Below are 15,646 nucleotides of genomic sequence, written 5' to 3' on the forward strand. Positions count from 1 at the left end.
CCACCCGCCCCATACCAGATCTCTCTGATCCTAGTGGGACTTCACCTTCCCCCATCTGTCCCTGGGTTAAAGCAAAGAGCTTCTGTCTCCACTGGCAGTTTCTTCCAGCTGCATGCCTCCTGCCACCCTTTACTGATAGCTCTAGCTGTACCTCTTGAGTTTATTTGCTGGAAAGGATGCTCATCTGATGACGGATTTCAGTGAACAGAAACCCAGGTTCCCACCCATCCAACATCAGCATTTCTTCTTAGATCCGAGGAAGGGGAAGGGATGTGAGTTAGCTGGAAGAGAAACTGAGATTCTGATGAGCAAGTCTGGCCCTCACCCTGATGGGGGACTGTGCATGGAAGACCCTCATCTCCTTGTCCTGGCCCCACCTCCCCCAGCGAGGGGCCCATGGCTTCTCTCTAGTCTTTCAGGCTGAGAGTCGAACTGTTCCTGGTGACAGGTCCATTGTCACGACGTGTCCTGGTCCCCCTGGTTTTCTCACGGCCAGGGCTGGGTGGATGGGGTCGAGACTGTAGGACATCATTGACCAGAATACGGATCCCCAATATGATGCTCATGATGCCCACAGTGACCAGCCCAATTCCACCCAGGGTGACCAGAGCAAGAGGAACCTGGTGGTGCTGCCAGAACAGCCACAGACTCATCCACCCCAGCGGGACCAGGCGGAAGAGGGCCAGGGTGGCCAAGGAGGCCCAGCTGGTCACGCTGAAGGCCAGGGATGGGGCCTGGTGAGAAAGCAACAGCAGCTTCCGCAGGTGCAAGCAGGCAGAGTTCAGTTCCAGGAGCAGAGACACCATGGAGAAGCCCACGTAGTGGCCAGACAGAACAGCGGTGCTGAGGCAGCTCACCACCTGGGAGCCAGGGTCACAGGTCAGAGGACCCCCATGACCTGCCAGCCATCATGTCCCAATAACCCAGGCCTGAAGAAAGAGGCTTCCACGCAGTCTGTGGGGTTCCCCAAACACCTGACCTTTATGCTTTTACCTTTATCCTGGGGCCCTGAGCAGCCTTGAAACAACCCTTCCATAGATGGAACCAGGCTTGGCCCAGGGAGGGGCTGTCTCACCCCCTAATGCCCCCTTAACTTCCCATTCCTGGGCTTGCTTGCTTTTTTTTTTTTTTTGAGACAGACTCTCACTCTGTCACCAGGCTGGAGTGCAGTGGTGTGATCTTGGCTCACTGCAACCTCTGCCTCCTGGGTTCAAGCAATTCTCCTGCCTCAGCTTCCGGAGTAGCTGGGACTACCGGTGCGCGCCACCACACCCAGGTAATTTTTGTATTTTTAGTAGAGACGGGGTTTCACTGTGTTAGTCAGGATGGTCTCGATCTCCTGACCTCGTGATCCACCCGCCTCGGCCTCCCAGTGTGCTGGGATTATAGGCGTGAGCCACCGTGCCTGGCCTAGGGCTTTCATGCCCCATACCCACACCCTATACCAGGACACCCCCTTCTCAGAAAAGCTCCATATTCCACATTTCTGTGATCAGCTGGACACCTGTGGGGGCACCCAAACTCCTTAGGCTCACATGGTGGGTGCCCTGGCATGGTGGGTGCCCTTGTATGGTGGGTGCCCTGGCATGGTGGGTGCCCTTGTATGGTGGGTGCCCTGGCATGGTAGGTGCCCTGGCCTGGTGGGTATCTGGACTCCCCAGCTGTGGCCAGCAGCCGCCTCCTCCCCCTAACTCAGCCTAAGACTGGGAGCCAAGCACCAGCTGGGGGCAGAAACTGTGGGAAATTATAGGACAGAAAAATGAAGAGAGGGCCAGGGGCGGTGGCTCATGCTTGTAATCCCAGCACTTTGGAAGGCTGAAGTGAGCGGATCACCTGAGGTCAGAAGTTCGAGACCAGCCTGGCCAACATGGAGAAACCCCGTTTTTACTAAAAATACAAAAAATTACTTGGGCATGGTGGCAGGTGCCTGTAATCCCAGCTACGTGGGAGGCTGAGGCAGGAGAATTGCTTGAACCCAGGAGGCGAAGGTTGCAGTGAACAGAGGCCGAACCACTGGACTCCAGCCTGGGTGACAGAGTGAGACTCCGTCTCAAAAAAAAAAAAAAAAAAAAGAATGAGGAGAGACTGGGAACCTCGGGCTGAACAGGGCTCCCCTCCTCCCTTCCTGTCTGGCTTCTCCCCTCAGAGTCTCACCACCAAATGATGACAGAGAAGATCCCAGGTCTTGCCCAAGGTCTGGTTCCACAGCAGGTCAGCTCCGTCTGCCAGGAAGTAACCTGTGGGCATGGGGGTAGGGGTTAGGCTGCTCCAGAGCCCGGGCAGCTTAGAGAGGATTTCCAGCCCCCCCGCCCCGCCCCTCTCCCAGTTCTTCGTTTTCCCTCGGTAAAGCCTTCAGGAACGTTTAACCCCCATGGGGGCGGGGAATGGACCTCGAAGGACAGCAGAAGCTGCCCCCCGCCCCATCCCCACCACCGGCCCAGCCTTCCCTGCAGACTCACCCACAGACACAGCCACCAGCACCAGAGCCCAGCGCGGGTGGCCATGGATGGGGTCGGCGGCCATCTGAGGGTACAGTGACAGGCTGGGGGCATGGGGTGGGGACATGGGGGGGGGGCATGGTCAGCCTCTCGAGGCCCCGGCCGCAGTCTCCCTGTGCGCACCCCCACCCCAGTCTCAGCTCTGGAGACGCCCGGCGGGTCTCCCGGCCTCAGCCTCCCACCCCTCGCCCTCGCCCCGTGCGCCTCGAGCCCCCAAGCCCGCACCCGAGCAGCGCCCCGGTCCCCGAGAGCAGGCTGTGCGCCAGGGAGACGCAGAGGTTCCACCACTGTCAGCGGTCCCGAGCCGCCGCAGCCCCCAGTGCAGCCCCCGGAACGCGAGGAAGGAGGCGCCGGCCACCAGGAGCCCCGTGGGAGCCATGGCCTGGCGGTTGGGGGGGTGCGGGGGGTCCGGGTCGGTCCCCTCGGCGCCCGCGCTCTCGGCCGGGACTGGGAACCCGCTTCCCGGCAGGGCTGGGGCCCCGGCTCCCCTCCCCGCCGCGCCTTCGGGATCAGCAGGAACTTTTCCCCGTTCGTCCACGCCCAGTCCCTCGCCTGTGCGGTGATTGGAGCAGCCGCGGGGCCGCCGCCCCCGGAGCCTTGGCCACCGATTGCGTCTTGCTCCAGCCGGGGGAGCGGTTCGGGGGCTCCGGGCAGTAGACCATGCCCTGGAGCTCGGGGGGCCTCCGGGATGTTCGCCAATAGGGGTCCTCCCCAGCTCCAAGCGTCCTGAAGCGCTGGAGTTGCAGACCTGGGTCTCCAGTCTAACCTCACCTGACACTCCCGGGCCCCACCCACGAACCTTGACCTCCTCTTCCCGGCTCCCGCGACTTTCACCTGCTGAGCGTCATCACCACCCACCGCCACACCCTGCAAGGCAGAGGCTAGCGCAGCCCACTCGTACCTGCCCGAGCCTGGCCGCCGCCCCCACTTCCCTCCCCGCGTCCGTGGTGGGGACGGGGTGCCCCACTTTCTTGGAGTCACCCCTTCTGCCTCCTGAGGTTTCCACGCCTTTACCATATCCCGGCAAACCTGTAATTCCAGCAGTTCTGCTCCCCCTCCCCCACAACCCCCAGGAGCCCCCATGTTGGAGAAGCGACCCACTGGGCCCCGGCCCGACCCCCAGCATTGTTTTCGGCCCTACGGAGGAGCCTCATTAGGAAGAGGACGCAAAAGGGAATCGCTGGCCCCCAGTCTTGAAAAGCACTTCCTTCCCCAAGGGCTTGGTACCCGTTGGGTGGGTAGAATATCTTCAATCCGAGGGCAAGGAAAGGTAACACAGGGTCCCTTCAAGGCTGGGACAGAGTCAGAAGAGAAAAACAGACCTGTCCTGCTCTCAGTAGCAGGGGGGTTAGGATTCCGGAACCCTCCAGCCTTAAGAGGAAGAGCCTCCCCCAGCCCCTCACCACCTGAAGAGCCCCAGGTTGCACTGCTTTCCTTCCACCTTACTCCACTCCACCTCTTCAGCTGGCAGACAGTCAGCAAGTCAGAGCTGTTTCCTGCAGGCTGAGAGGGAGGATTCCAGCTACTTCAAAGAATTAAGTTCATAAACCAAGAGGTGCCCCAACCAAACCTTCTCACCAAAAAAGCTGAGGTCTTCCCTTCATTCTTCTACTCCCACCTCTCCAAAGGTTTAAATAATAACACTGATCTCTTAAATTATATTTATTATATGAAATACAAAATGTAGAAAATTTGGAAATTACAGAAAAACCAAAGATGAAAATTACAGTGACTTTGTTCCACCATACAAAGATAACCACTCAACATTTTTTAGTATGCCTTCCGTCTTTTTTATCTGCTCTACGTATACAAGTATACACCCATATTTTAAAAAACAAAATTGAAATCACATAACATGCACTATTTTTACAACCTTATAATATTCAAGGAGCACTTTTCTTTCAGTCAGATGTTCTTTTACATGACTTTTAATGTCTGCGCGGTACTCCACCATCTGGATGGAGATACAATAATTTACTTAAGCAATCCCCTATTGCAAACTTTCGTTACAGCAGAAAAGGAATAAATTCCCAACCAAACCATTGCTTCCCATTTTTCTCCATTGCAATGCTGGGATGAACATCTTATCACTAACTAAATCCTTAAGTATTTTCTTAGGATAAATTCCCAAAGATAGAATTCGTAGGTCAAATGACATGGAGGCTTTTAGGCCACATGACACATATCACCCAACTGTCATCCAGGAAGCCTGCACCGATGTATACTCCCACACGCAATGTATGGGAATGTTTTTTCAGTAGTCTCTTTGCTAATATCGGGTCTTTTTTTTTCTGTTATGGTTTGCTAAGGGAAAAATGCTTCCAGCTCTATTTGCCTTTCTTTAATTACTAATGAAGCATACTTTTTTTCATGGTTTTATCCATTCAGATTTCTTTTATGAATTTCCTGTGTGTGTCCTTTCGCAGATGGTTCTTGGTCCTTGAGGCTGCTTATATAAACATTACAGGCTGGGCGGAGGTGGAAGTAGGGCGGTGAAGCCACAGGGCACCGCACTATGGTGCCACATCTCGGAGGCAGAAAGCCTGGAGAGAAATGGTGATCCAAGTAGGAGAGGGCTGGAGGCTCGCCGTCAATGGAGGCTGGCTGCCCTCCCTCCTCTTGGGGTGCTCCTGGCCTTTAGGGGCTCCTCTGCTGGATGCCCAGGTAGGACCCTGTGCTCTCCAGGCCTGGTCCTTCACTGGTCTCCATATTCCCAGGCTGCCTCTCCTCACCTCTGCTCCATGATGCGTGAAGATGGCAGAGGCACATAGCGAGGGCTGGAGGGAGATGCTGTGGCCAGTGAAGCAAGGAGAAAGTACGGAGGCAGTGTCCAGGGACAGAGTGACCTTTGTTGCAGCCTATGAGTCTATCCCCTGCTTCTCTACCACTGTCCCACACGCATCCTGCCCCTCAGCTTGGCTGCAGAAGAGCAGGGTTCCACGGTCTACTCTTCTCCACATCCTTGAGTTTTTCACAAGCGGAGGACAAGATACAGCTCCCTGCACATCTCCTCCCACCAAATCGAACAGACACAGCTTCCTGTAGCCGCTAGGTGAGAATGGATCAGGGCTGGAGGTGGCAGGTTTATACTCACTGCCTGATATCCGGAAGGAGGTCACATCCCACAACCCACCTCCCCTACTTGCTGCAGGGGAGAATTTCCTGTCTGCACAGGCCTGAGCTGGGGATCACATACCACCTTGGAAAGCAAAGTGAGGAAAGAAACAGAGTAGCAGCAGTTAGAATCCCACCAAGGGGCTGCCGTCCTGCTTCGGATATCAGGGGAAGCCTTGGGCCACCCTTGCATGGGGGGAAGTCACAGAGAGGCGAGCTCTTACTAGCTCCTCGCGTTGGTCTAACTCTAACCCCCTCCTCCAGCTTCCCATTCCCCCACCCAGCTTCTGGGTGATGGTATCAGGGATGGGGGAGGGACAACAGCTTCTGTGAAAAGGTGTTTTGTTTCCACCCACAGCAGGGGGAGAGCCCGGGTTCTGAGTCAACCCAGATGGGCTTCTGATTCCCTCATGCACACTCATCTGTGTGACTGCCCATCTCACAGGTGGAGAAACTGAGACAGGAGGTCTAAGGGTCTCAGATACAGGTAAGTGCCCAGGAATCTAGAGTCTAGGCCAGCCTAAGGAAATGCAGGGAAAAGTAAGAGCAGAAGGATGACTCCTCACGCCCGGGTTTAGTATCACTTTTCCCTCAAGAGTGAGCTTACTTTTGGGCCTCATCTGGAAAGGCCAGTGGGGAAGAATGAAAGATACGGAAGGAGGGTCAAGAAGGAAGTCGGGGAGACAGAGTGTTCTCTCCACTTCTTCGCACTGTCACACAAAGACCAACTAACCTTGGGTTGTTTGAGCCTTCTACTCCTCAATCCAGCCAGTGTCTCTAATCTAAAACCGCTCCTTGCCGGGCCAATCTGGGCAAAGGCTCTCCAACTTGCCCAAAATGTTATCATCCACCCTGCTGTCCGGACCTTCCCAGCCCATTTCTGTCACCTTCCAGATGATGGGGAAAGCAGCTCCTCCTCCTCCTCGAAGCCAGGGGCAGAGGGCAACAGTTCTTCAACTGGCAGCTTTAGCTGGGTCAGGACATAAAGCTTGCCACTGAAGAACTACTGCGGCTCAGCCAGGTGAGGGCGTGAGAGGAACAGGCTCCTAAGGGAAAGGGAGGGAAAATGGGAAAGATCTGAGCAGGGCATGTTGCTGCAACGCTGACCCACTCGCTGGCCATCAGGGTCCTGCCCCAGTAGACCTCTGAGATTCTAATGCAGGGCTGCAGCTCTGATCTGGGCCTGCAGAAGCTGTTAACCTCGCTGAGCAGCAAGAGGCAGCTGTAAACAGACTTCCCTTGCTCTTCTTTCCAGAACTGGAGTCTAGAGAAACCCAGTCCTGCTCTCACCCTCCCCTGCCCTAGCGGCCCCTGGGGGCCCAGCCTCCTCAGCATTCAGACAGGGCGGGGCCCGGGACCCTGGACACACCCACCAGCACGCAGGTACTAGAAGTGTGGTACCTCAGGTCCAGAAATGTGAGTTCAGTGATCAGCCCAACTGACTTGTTCCCAGGGAGTTCAGCTGGAAGGAGAGTTCTGGGGGCCTGGATTGGGGAAGAGTGAGGAAGGGAGGAGGCCTAGCGTTTGAAAGAAGGTCAGCAGAGGCCCCCGGGGCTGTGAGGGGCGGACAGGGGACCACAGGCTGGAGAGGAGGGAGGTATGGGCAGGATGGCTGGGGCTGTGAGGGGCGGACAGGGGACCACAGGCTGGAGAGGAGGGAGGTATCGGCAGGGTGGCCGGGGCTGTGAGGGGCGGGCAGGGGACTACAGGCTGGAGGGGAGGGAGGTATGGGCAGGGTGGCTGGGCAGCTTCCCCAGGACTCTCAGATGCCAGGCATTCCGCTTGCGCATTCCGGGTACATCTGGTATGAATTCCAGGCTGTCTGCCGGCCCCTCCATGTCTGAACTTTGTTCCAAGTTCCAAGCCCCGCCCCCACAGTTCCAACGCATGAATCAGCAGGAAAAGCCGGGCCCTGCAGCATGGCCCAGGGAGGGGGCTGGGGGCGTGGCAGGCTCGGGGGATGTGAGCTGGGGAGGGCGGGTCCGTGCTGACACTCAGTCCAAGGGCATGGCCCACGCCAGGCTGAGGGGCCAAGGCGGTCTTGCCTTGGAATTTCTATACTCAGAGGGTAAGAAAGATTGGGGGATACGGGGTGCGGTTCAAATTCCGAAACCCTCTTGGGAGGCATGAACTTTGTGTATCTTCCTTCCCCTGGGTGACCAGTCCAACTCCGTCCGACCTTCCTCTGTCTGAGATAGCTCTGTTCAACCCAGAGGACTCAACAGCTGCTGAGAGTCTGTGCCAAGCAGGTGCCCTTGGCTGCAGGGCGGGGTGGGCCCAGGGCACTGACCCTCTGACCAGCTGCTCCATCAACCCTCTGGCACTCTGACAGCTCCTAGCCCAGTCTGACAGCCAGGATGACAGGCCAAAGGAGTTGGAGGCTGGAACCAGGGCCGGAGGGAGGTGGGGGTGACAGCCTCGCCGGAGGCCATGGGGAGGGGCCAAGAGTTGGCCGAGAGGTGGGGAGAGAGGCAGCCCAGTGATGACTAACCCAGGCGCCCCACCCAGCCAGCCGGCTTCCCAGGCAGTCAGGGCCAGGCCTGGGCTAGGGGCCTCACAACCGGACAGGCTGGGGGGAGGTGCAGAGGTGACCTTCTCTCGGCCCAAGACGGCCAGTTAGTCTGGGGAGCGGGGGTTAGAGTTTCCAGGCCCTCCTCTTGCCCTCTTCCCCCCGCCCAACCACGGTGAAACCCTAACCTTTGGGTTGCATAAGGCCCCGGCACCGCCGCCCCCTACTCCTCTCCCCTCCCCCCTTACATAACATCCCCTGGAGAGAACGAGAGGAGGGGCCGGCCCGCCCAGCGACCCCTTCCCTGCCAGGGCGCTGAACTGGCGCTGAACTGGCCCTGACCCAGTGAACGCCGGCAGAGGCAAAGCACCTCCTCGCCGCCCGCTCGGGGGGTCCAGACCCTCCCTAGGCTAGATGGCCGGCCCCTGTATCCTCAGACCGGGGGCCGCCGGGTGAGCCGCCCCCGGCCCTCCGGCCCCTCGGCTCTCCCCCCGCCCCCCGCCACTCCGCCAGCCCTTCCGCCACGACTCCCGTCCCAGACTCTTTCCTCATAGCTCCTGACACACTAACCCGGCCAGTCCAGGCCCCTCTCCCCGAGGCGCCCCTGCCCCCGCCGCCCCTTCTCCTCCCGGAAGGGCTGGGTGTGGCCGCCCGGACCCCACTTTCACCCTCCATCCCGTTACCGCGGCTCCCCGCTGCGTGACCGGGTCGCCAGCTCACACCCACCTGGTGCTGGGTGTGGGGGTTGCTGCACGAGGGGGAGCAAATCACTGCGTCCGCTCCCCACGGCCGGCGGCGCTGTCTCTTCTCGGCACCCAGCACACACCGGCTCCAGGCTCCGATCAGCTGGCGGCGTCGTGACGCACGAGCTGCGAATGCACCGCCCGGGGCCAATCACCGCCCACTGCTGGGCAACGTGGCCCCACCCACCCGGGGGCCGACGGGGCCTCGCTCTGGTCCCGCCTCTCCGGGCGCCCTGGCTCTGATTGGCAAGGAGGCCACCCTTTTGCCGGGCAGAATTGCACGAAGCCACGCCCACCGACTGAGGAGCCGGCCAATAGACGGACAGGTGTGGCCCAGCCCTCCGCGTCAGCGACCCTCTTAGAAAAGCGCTACGTCAAACGAGAGTCTTAAAGAGCAGGCGAAAGTCACGGCGTCTGCGTTTGCAATGCATGCTGGTCCGTGTAGTTCTCAGCCTGACACCGTCGTTCCCAGAACCCAGCGCGCTCTGTGAGTTGGCATTTTTAAACTGAGCTCGGAATCCAGCCCAGGGAAGTCCTTAAAGGGCGACAGCCCCTCCTTGTTGGAGCCGTGAGTGCTTCTTTTAGACATTCCCCAAACTGACTCGCCGGCCTCTGCGGGACGCTATAGCTCTTTAAGGAAAGGTGGAGCGGACCCAGGAGCAGGAGTGGGCAGAGCGTCAGCCCCCAGGGCAGCAGAGACTGCCGTTGGAGAGCTCTCCAGGGTTTTTGGAGGAGGGAGGGTGCTCGCCTCGCCCAGCCCACTCCTCCTGGGGGCTCTTCCTAACCACAGGAGGCTTTTTTTCTTGGATGTCTCTTCCCAGTCCCAGAAGAGCCCCCAGAGCCTCCCAAGAGGTAGCTTTCTAACAAAAGATTCATAGCACAGTCCTCACCTTAGGGTAGAGGGAGGGCTTCTGGTCAGAAATTAGGGGATGGGCCATGCCAAAGTGCAAATGGTCAGCTATCGCATCCTCTGATTAACCCCCATTCAGTCCCGCCCTCCAAAGCTCTTCACTGACTCAGGCCTACTTAGGGAAGAGATTCGAAGGTGGAGACCAATGAGCAGGCTGCTCCTTCCCCAGGGGCCAATCAGAGTCTAGATGAGCGGGGGATGGGCAAAAAGTGAAATGAACCCAGTGACTTGGCAAAAGCTGCTGGTCGGCGTTTTTAAAGGGGCAAGCCGGAGACCTGCCCTACCTTATCAATCCCCGCAAGTCCCCCAAAGAGGAACATGTGGACTGAAATCCATGCCTTTTCCTTCAGCTCCAAATAGGGGCTGAGGGTAACTGAGCAGGAGAGATGAGGCTGGAGGGTGAGATCCTTCCTTCTGTTAAATACGCACTCCATCAGGTAATTGATAAGGTTCACTTGGAGCTCCAAAATTCTGAGCCTGCGTTCAGGACATTGCGCCTTTAAGGAAACTTCCTGCCTTGCGCCCCAGTAACAGCTGATTGTTGGAAAGTGTGACCTCTGGGGACGAATCAGCTGTTACCACATCCTCCTCCTTGCTTACCCTCCTCCATCCCCTTATCCACTCCCATGGGTGGTGAAGGAAAGAACATGGGGGATGTGATTGTATGATCTTTCTTTTCCCCATCACTCCAAGACTGTCTCCCCCAACCCCAACCCCGCTCTGCTCCTTAGTTCTTCAGAGGCTCTGGGCTTGGAAAGAGAGGTATTTCCTGTTAGCACAGTAAATTCAGACTCTCTGGTCTAGACCCTCCCTGGTCTAGGGGAAGGCCAGTACTGGGGAGGTCCAGAATGGTGGCTGGCGCCGGGGAGGGTACAGTGAACCCGAGGACCAAGCCTGGGGAGGAGGAATGGCTATGGGAAGCAAACTTGGGGTTCAGAACGCTGCTTCCCAGGCCAGCCGCCCCCTACTTCCTACTCAAGTTGCCCTATTCCTCCATGGACAGGTGTCTGCTGATGGGATCCTCCTGCTTTTGCCCATTTACTGCACCTCCTTTTTTTTTTTTTTTTCTTCTGTTTTTGAGACAGAGTCTCGCTCTGTTGCCCAGGCTGGAGTGCAGTGGCGCGATCTCGGCTCACTGCAACCTCCACCTCCCGGGTTCAAGCGATTCTCCTCCTTCAGCCTCCTGAGTAGCTGGGATTACAGGCGTGCGCTACCACTCCCAGCTAATTTTTGTATTTTTAGTAGAGATGGTGTTTTGCCATGTGGGCCAGGCTGGTCTCGAACTCCTCACCTCAGGTGATCCACCCGCCTCGGTCTCCCAAAGTGCTAGAATTATAGGCGTGTGAGCCACCGCGCCCGGCCGCATTCACTCCACTTCTAACTGTTCTCAGCTGCCACCTGGTCCCTGGGCCGCTCCATTTTTGGCTTTTGGCGGTGCCCTGCCCACATGGCCACCCCCCATAGCAAGGGTCCTAATTGCTCGAGGACTGCAGGTGGGACACGTTGGCCCCAGAAGCCAGCGTCTTTGGCTGGGAAGTGCTGGGAAGACCCAGGTAAATATTTTGCCTCGATCCTGAGTTGGGAGTCAGGGTCACTCCAGGACAAGCTTAGTGTGAAGTCCTAGGACTGACTTGGCAAGGCGTGGAGAAATTGAGCAGGGCCCTGGCCAAGCATGGAAGGAAGTGAAGCCTCACCAGTGGCCCCTATTCTCCATTATCCTGAGCATAGAAATCCCATCCCTTTCCCACTCACGGCCCTTGGGGTGACCCTTTTCCATTTTGTTCTGAACACTGACCCCACCCCCTAGGTCAAAAGCACAGGCTTCGAGTCCAGGGTTTCGCCACCTCAGCACCCACTGGCATTTTAAGTAGAATAATTTCTTGTGGGAGGGCTACCGGGTGCACAATAGGACATCCACGTGGTCCCTGGCCTCTGTCCTAGATGTCAGTGGCAACACCCACCCACCCCCAGCTCCCAGTTTTGACAACCAAAAGTATCTCCAGACGTTACCAAATGTCTCCTAGGGGCCAAAATCCCCTCCAACTGAGAACTACTGTGTTAGGCACACTTAGATTCAAATTCCAGTTCTTACTAGCTGTGAACTTGTTACCGATAATTTCCCCTCATCTACAACATACGGTGAATAAGGAATTCAAGCCTTGTTGTAGGGATTTCAACATTTAAAAATATTTTAAAAGTTAAAAATGTGGCCGGGCGCGGTGGCTCATGCCTGTAATCCCAGCACTTTGGGAGGCTGAGGCAGGCGGATCACGAGGTCAGGAGATGGAGACCATCCTGGCTAACACTGTGAAACCCCGTCTCTAATAAACATACAAACAATTAGCCGGGCGTGGTGGCGGGCGCCTGTAGTGCCCAGCTACTTGGGAGGCTGAGGCAGGAGAGTGGCGTGAACCCAGGAGGCGGAGCTTTGCAGTGAGCCGAGATCGGGCCACTGCGCTCCAGCCTGGGTGACAGAGCAAGACTCCGTCTCAAAAAAAAAAAAAAAAAAAAAAAATTAAAAATGTGGCCAGGCACAGTGGCTCATACCTGTAATCCCAGCTCTTTGGGAGGCCGAAGCAGGTGGATCACTTTGAGCCCAGGAGTTCAAGACCAGCCTGGGCAACGTGGCAAGACCCTCTTTAAAAAAAAAAAAAATTAAAAAATGGCCCGGCGAGGTGGCTCACACCTGTAATTGTAGCACTTTGGGAGGCTGAGGCAGGCAGATTGCTTGAGCTCAGGAGTTCGAGACCAGCCTGGGCAACATGATGAAACTCTAGCTCTACCCAAAATACAAAACATTAGCCAGGTGTGGTGGTATCCGTGGTCCCAGCTACTCAGGAGGCCGAGGCAGAGGTTGCAGTGAGCCAAGATGGCGCCACTGCACTCCAGCCTAGGTGACAGAATGTGACTCCATCTCAGAAAAAAACGAAAAACAAATTTAATTAGAAAACACCTAGCATAGATTTAATTAGAAAACACCTAGCGTAGATTTAATTAGAAAACACCTAGCGTAGATTTAATTAGAAAACACCTAGCGTAGATTTAATTAGAAAACACCTAGCGTAGATAGTACCTGCCACACTGGTCCGCAGCTGGTGCACTACTTTTCTCCCTGCCGGATTAGCAAGAGCTGACCCCACTCAACATGGGCTGACTGCTGGGGCAGCTGCAGCCTCTGTCCCTGACTATCCAAGACATGACCTCCCGGAAACCCAATACTGAGGCTGGCCAAGGGGAGCGGCTAATTTGGTCTGAGATTCCCCAGAGCCCAAAGGTGCTTGCATTGGGATTCAGGGAACACGCTTACTGGGGGCAGTGAGAGGGAAATTCCGGAAGAGAGCTGTTACAGACGTTACTTCTCAAGACATAGCCTGAAGGTTGCTGCATCAGAATTACCTCGGGTACTTGTTAAACATTTAGATGCCTGTATCTCACTCCAGACTCCTGAATTAGAATTATGCCCTAAAGGGCCGGGCATGGTGGCTCACGCCTGTAATTCCAGCACTTTGGGAGGCGGAGGCGGGCGGATCATCTGAGGTCAGGAATTTGAGACCAGCCTGGTCAACATGGTGAAACCCCATCTCTACTAAAAATACAAAAGTTAGCCAGGCGCCTGTAATCCCAGGTACTCGCGAGGCTGAGGCAGGAGAATTGCTTGAACCTGGGAGGTGAAGGTTGCAGTGAGCCGAGATCGTGCGTGCCACAGCACTCCAGCCTGGGCGACAGAGTCAGACTCCGTATCAAGAAAAAAAAAAAAAAAAAAAAGAATTATGCCCTAAAATTTGAAAACTACTGCCCTAGGGCTCAGATTGGGCCAGGGTTTGAGGCCCCAGGAATCCCAGTGCGCCAGTTCCCAATATTGCTAAGACATCTCTATTCTCGGGAGGAAAGGAGAATTTCAAGAGGTAAAATTAGGTACACTCAAGGTCACTGCTGCAGTGTAACCCCAGTACCGCTAGAGGGCAGGGCACACACAGACTTGCAGACAGAAAAAGTAGTACCTGCTCAATCTAGGTAAACTGAGACCAGCGCAAAGAACAGGTGGACCCAGCCAGCTCTATTGGTACTAAGAAGCAAGCACTACCTTCTAACCATCAAAACATATCCTCTGATTTCAGGTATTTATATCAAAGTTGGGGCTGGGCACTGTGGCTCACGACTGTAATCCCAGCTCTACTAAAAATACAAAACTTAGCTAGGCGTGGTAGCAGGCACCTATAATCCCAGCTACTCGGGAGGCTGAGGCAGGAGAATCACTTGAACCCGGGAGGCGGAGGTTGCAGTGAGTCGAGATCGTGCCACTGCACTCTGCTCTGTTGGCCAGGCTGGAGTGCAATGGTGCAATCTCAGCTCAAAGAAAAAGAAAACTAGGCCTGCCTGATAGCCGCAACCTCCGCCTCCCAGGTTCAAGCAGCTCTCCTGACTCAGACTCCCGAGTAGCTGGGATTACAGGCATCCGCTATCATGCCCGACTAATTTTTGTATTTTTGTAGAGATGGGGTTTCACCATGTTGTCCAGGCTGGTCTTGAACTCCTAATCTCAGGTGATCTGCCCACCTCAGACTCCCAAAGTGCTGGGATTACAGACATGAGCCATCATGCCCAGCCGAGAACACTGGTTTTAGAATCAAGCAGGCTTGGCTGTGAGTCCTGGCTCTATTGCTTCTTAGCTTCTTACGTGACCTTGAGCAAGTTACCTAAGGTAGTCAGTTAGCTTCCTTATCCTAAAATGGGCATAAAAATATCTTCTTAAGGCCAGGCGCGGTGGCTCACTCCTGTAATCCCAACACTTTGGGAGGCTGAGGCGGGTGGATCACGAGGTCAGGAGATCAAGACCATCCTGGCTAACATGGTGAAACCCTGTCTCTATTAAAAATACAAAAAAAATTAGCTGGGCGTGGTGGCGAGCGCCTGTAGTCCCAGCTACTGGGGAGGCTGAGGCAGGAGAATGGCGTGAACCCAGGAGGCGGAGCTTACAGTGAGCCGAGATCACGCCACTGCACTCCAGCCTGGGCGACAGAGCGAGACTCCGTCTCAAAAAAAAAAAAAAAAAAAAAAAAAAAAAAAAAAAATCTTCTTAAGCTGGGCACGATGGCTCACACCTGTAATCCCATCACTTTGGGAGGCCGAGGCGGGCGGATCACCTGAGGTCGGGAGTTCGAGACCAGCCTGACCAACATGGAGAAACCCCATCTCTACTAAAAAAAATACAAAAAAATTAGCCGGGCATGGTGGAGCATACCTGTAATCTCAGCTACTCAGGAGGCTGAGGCAGGAGAATCGCTTGAACCCGGGAGGCGGAGGTTGTGGTGAGTCAAGATGGTGCCATTGCACTCCAGCCTGGGCAACAAGAGTGAAACTTTGTCTCGAAAAAAAAAAAATTAGCTGGGCATGGTGACACTGCCTGTAGTCTCAACTACTTGGGAGGCTGAGGTGGGAGGATCACCTGAGCCTGGGGAGGTCGAGGCTGCAGTCAGCTGTGACAAATCACTGCACTGCAGCCTGGGTGACAGAGTGAGACCCTGTGTCAAAAAAAATAAATAAAAAATCGCTTGGGCACCATGGCTCACACCTGTAATCCCAGCATTTTGAGAGGCCAAGATGGGCCGATTGCTTGAGCCCAGGAGTTCAAGACCAGCCTGGGAAACATGGCAAAACCCGGTTACTACAAAAATACAAAAAATTAGCTGGATGTGGTGGCACATTCCTGTAGTCCCAGCTACTCAGGAGGCTGAGGTGGGAAGTTCACCTGAGCCTGGAAGGTCGAGGCTGCAGGGAGCCAAGATCACACTACTGCATTCTAGCCTGGGCAACAGAGTGAGAATCTGTCTTAAAAAAAAAAAAATCAGACCGGGCACGGTGGCTCACACCT

At 55.7% G+C, this 15,646-nt stretch overlaps 1 protein-coding gene, 1 long non-coding RNA gene and 1 other non-coding gene across 4 annotated transcripts; all 3 read right to left on the reverse strand.

The window, feature by feature from the left end:
* Window positions 1–306: 306 nt before the first annotated feature.
* TLCD2 (TLC domain containing 2) lies at window positions 307–2,968 on the reverse strand. Of its 2 annotated transcripts, XM_054669935.2 has the most exons (4): window positions 2,724–2,806; window positions 2,460–2,542; window positions 2,155–2,237; window positions 307–860 (listed from the first exon to the last, which is right to left on the reverse strand). In XM_054669935.2, the coding sequence occupies exons 2-4, from the start codon at window positions 2,521–2,523 to the stop codon at window positions 408–410; spliced, it is 600 nt and encodes a 199-aa protein (XP_054525910.2). In that variant the 5' UTR covers window positions 2,524–2,542; window positions 2,724–2,806; the 3' UTR covers window positions 307–407. The 2 variants fall into 2 exon arrangements, with proteins under 2 accessions (XP_054525910.2, XP_054525909.2); XM_054669934.2 differs by lacking the exon at window positions 2,460–2,542 and having other exon boundaries at window positions 2,724–2,968.
* Window positions 2,969–4,147: 1,179 nt separating this feature from the next.
* LOC129137515 (uncharacterized) lies at window positions 4,148–9,892 on the reverse strand. Its single transcript, XR_010152744.1, has 5 exons — window positions 9,755–9,892; window positions 8,848–8,990; window positions 7,014–7,096; window positions 6,346–6,658; window positions 4,148–5,697 (listed from the first exon to the last, which is right to left on the reverse strand). It is a non-coding gene; the product is annotated as an uncharacterized LOC129137515 (long non-coding RNA).
* MIR22 (microRNA mir-22) lies at window positions 6,547–6,631 on the reverse strand. Its single transcript, NR_031994.1, has one exon. It is a non-coding gene; the product is annotated as a microRNA mir-22 (primary transcript).
* Window positions 9,893–15,646: the final 5,754 nt, after the last annotated feature.

This window comes from Pan troglodytes, chromosome 19 (assembly GCF_028858775.2).
Source record: "Pan troglodytes isolate AG18354 chromosome 19, NHGRI_mPanTro3-v2.0_pri, whole genome shotgun sequence".
Classification (NCBI taxonomy): domain Eukaryota; kingdom Metazoa; phylum Chordata; class Mammalia; order Primates; family Hominidae; genus Pan; species Pan troglodytes.

Excerpts from the sequence above, each read along its gene's own strand:
- TLCD2 (XM_054669934.2), bottom strand. The coding sequence starts at position 2,877 with ATGGCTCCCACGGGGCTCCTGGTGGCCGGCGCCTCCTTCCTCGCGTTC. Across the intron at positions 2,238-2,723 it reads GGGACCGGGGCGCTGCTCGG|GTTACTTCCTGGCAGACGGA; the intron begins GTGCGGGCTTGG and ends CCATGCCCACAG. Across the intron at positions 861-2,154 it reads TTCTCTGTCATCATTTGGTG|GTGGTGAGCTGCCTCAGCAC; the intron begins GTGAGACTCTGA and ends CCTGGCTCCCAG.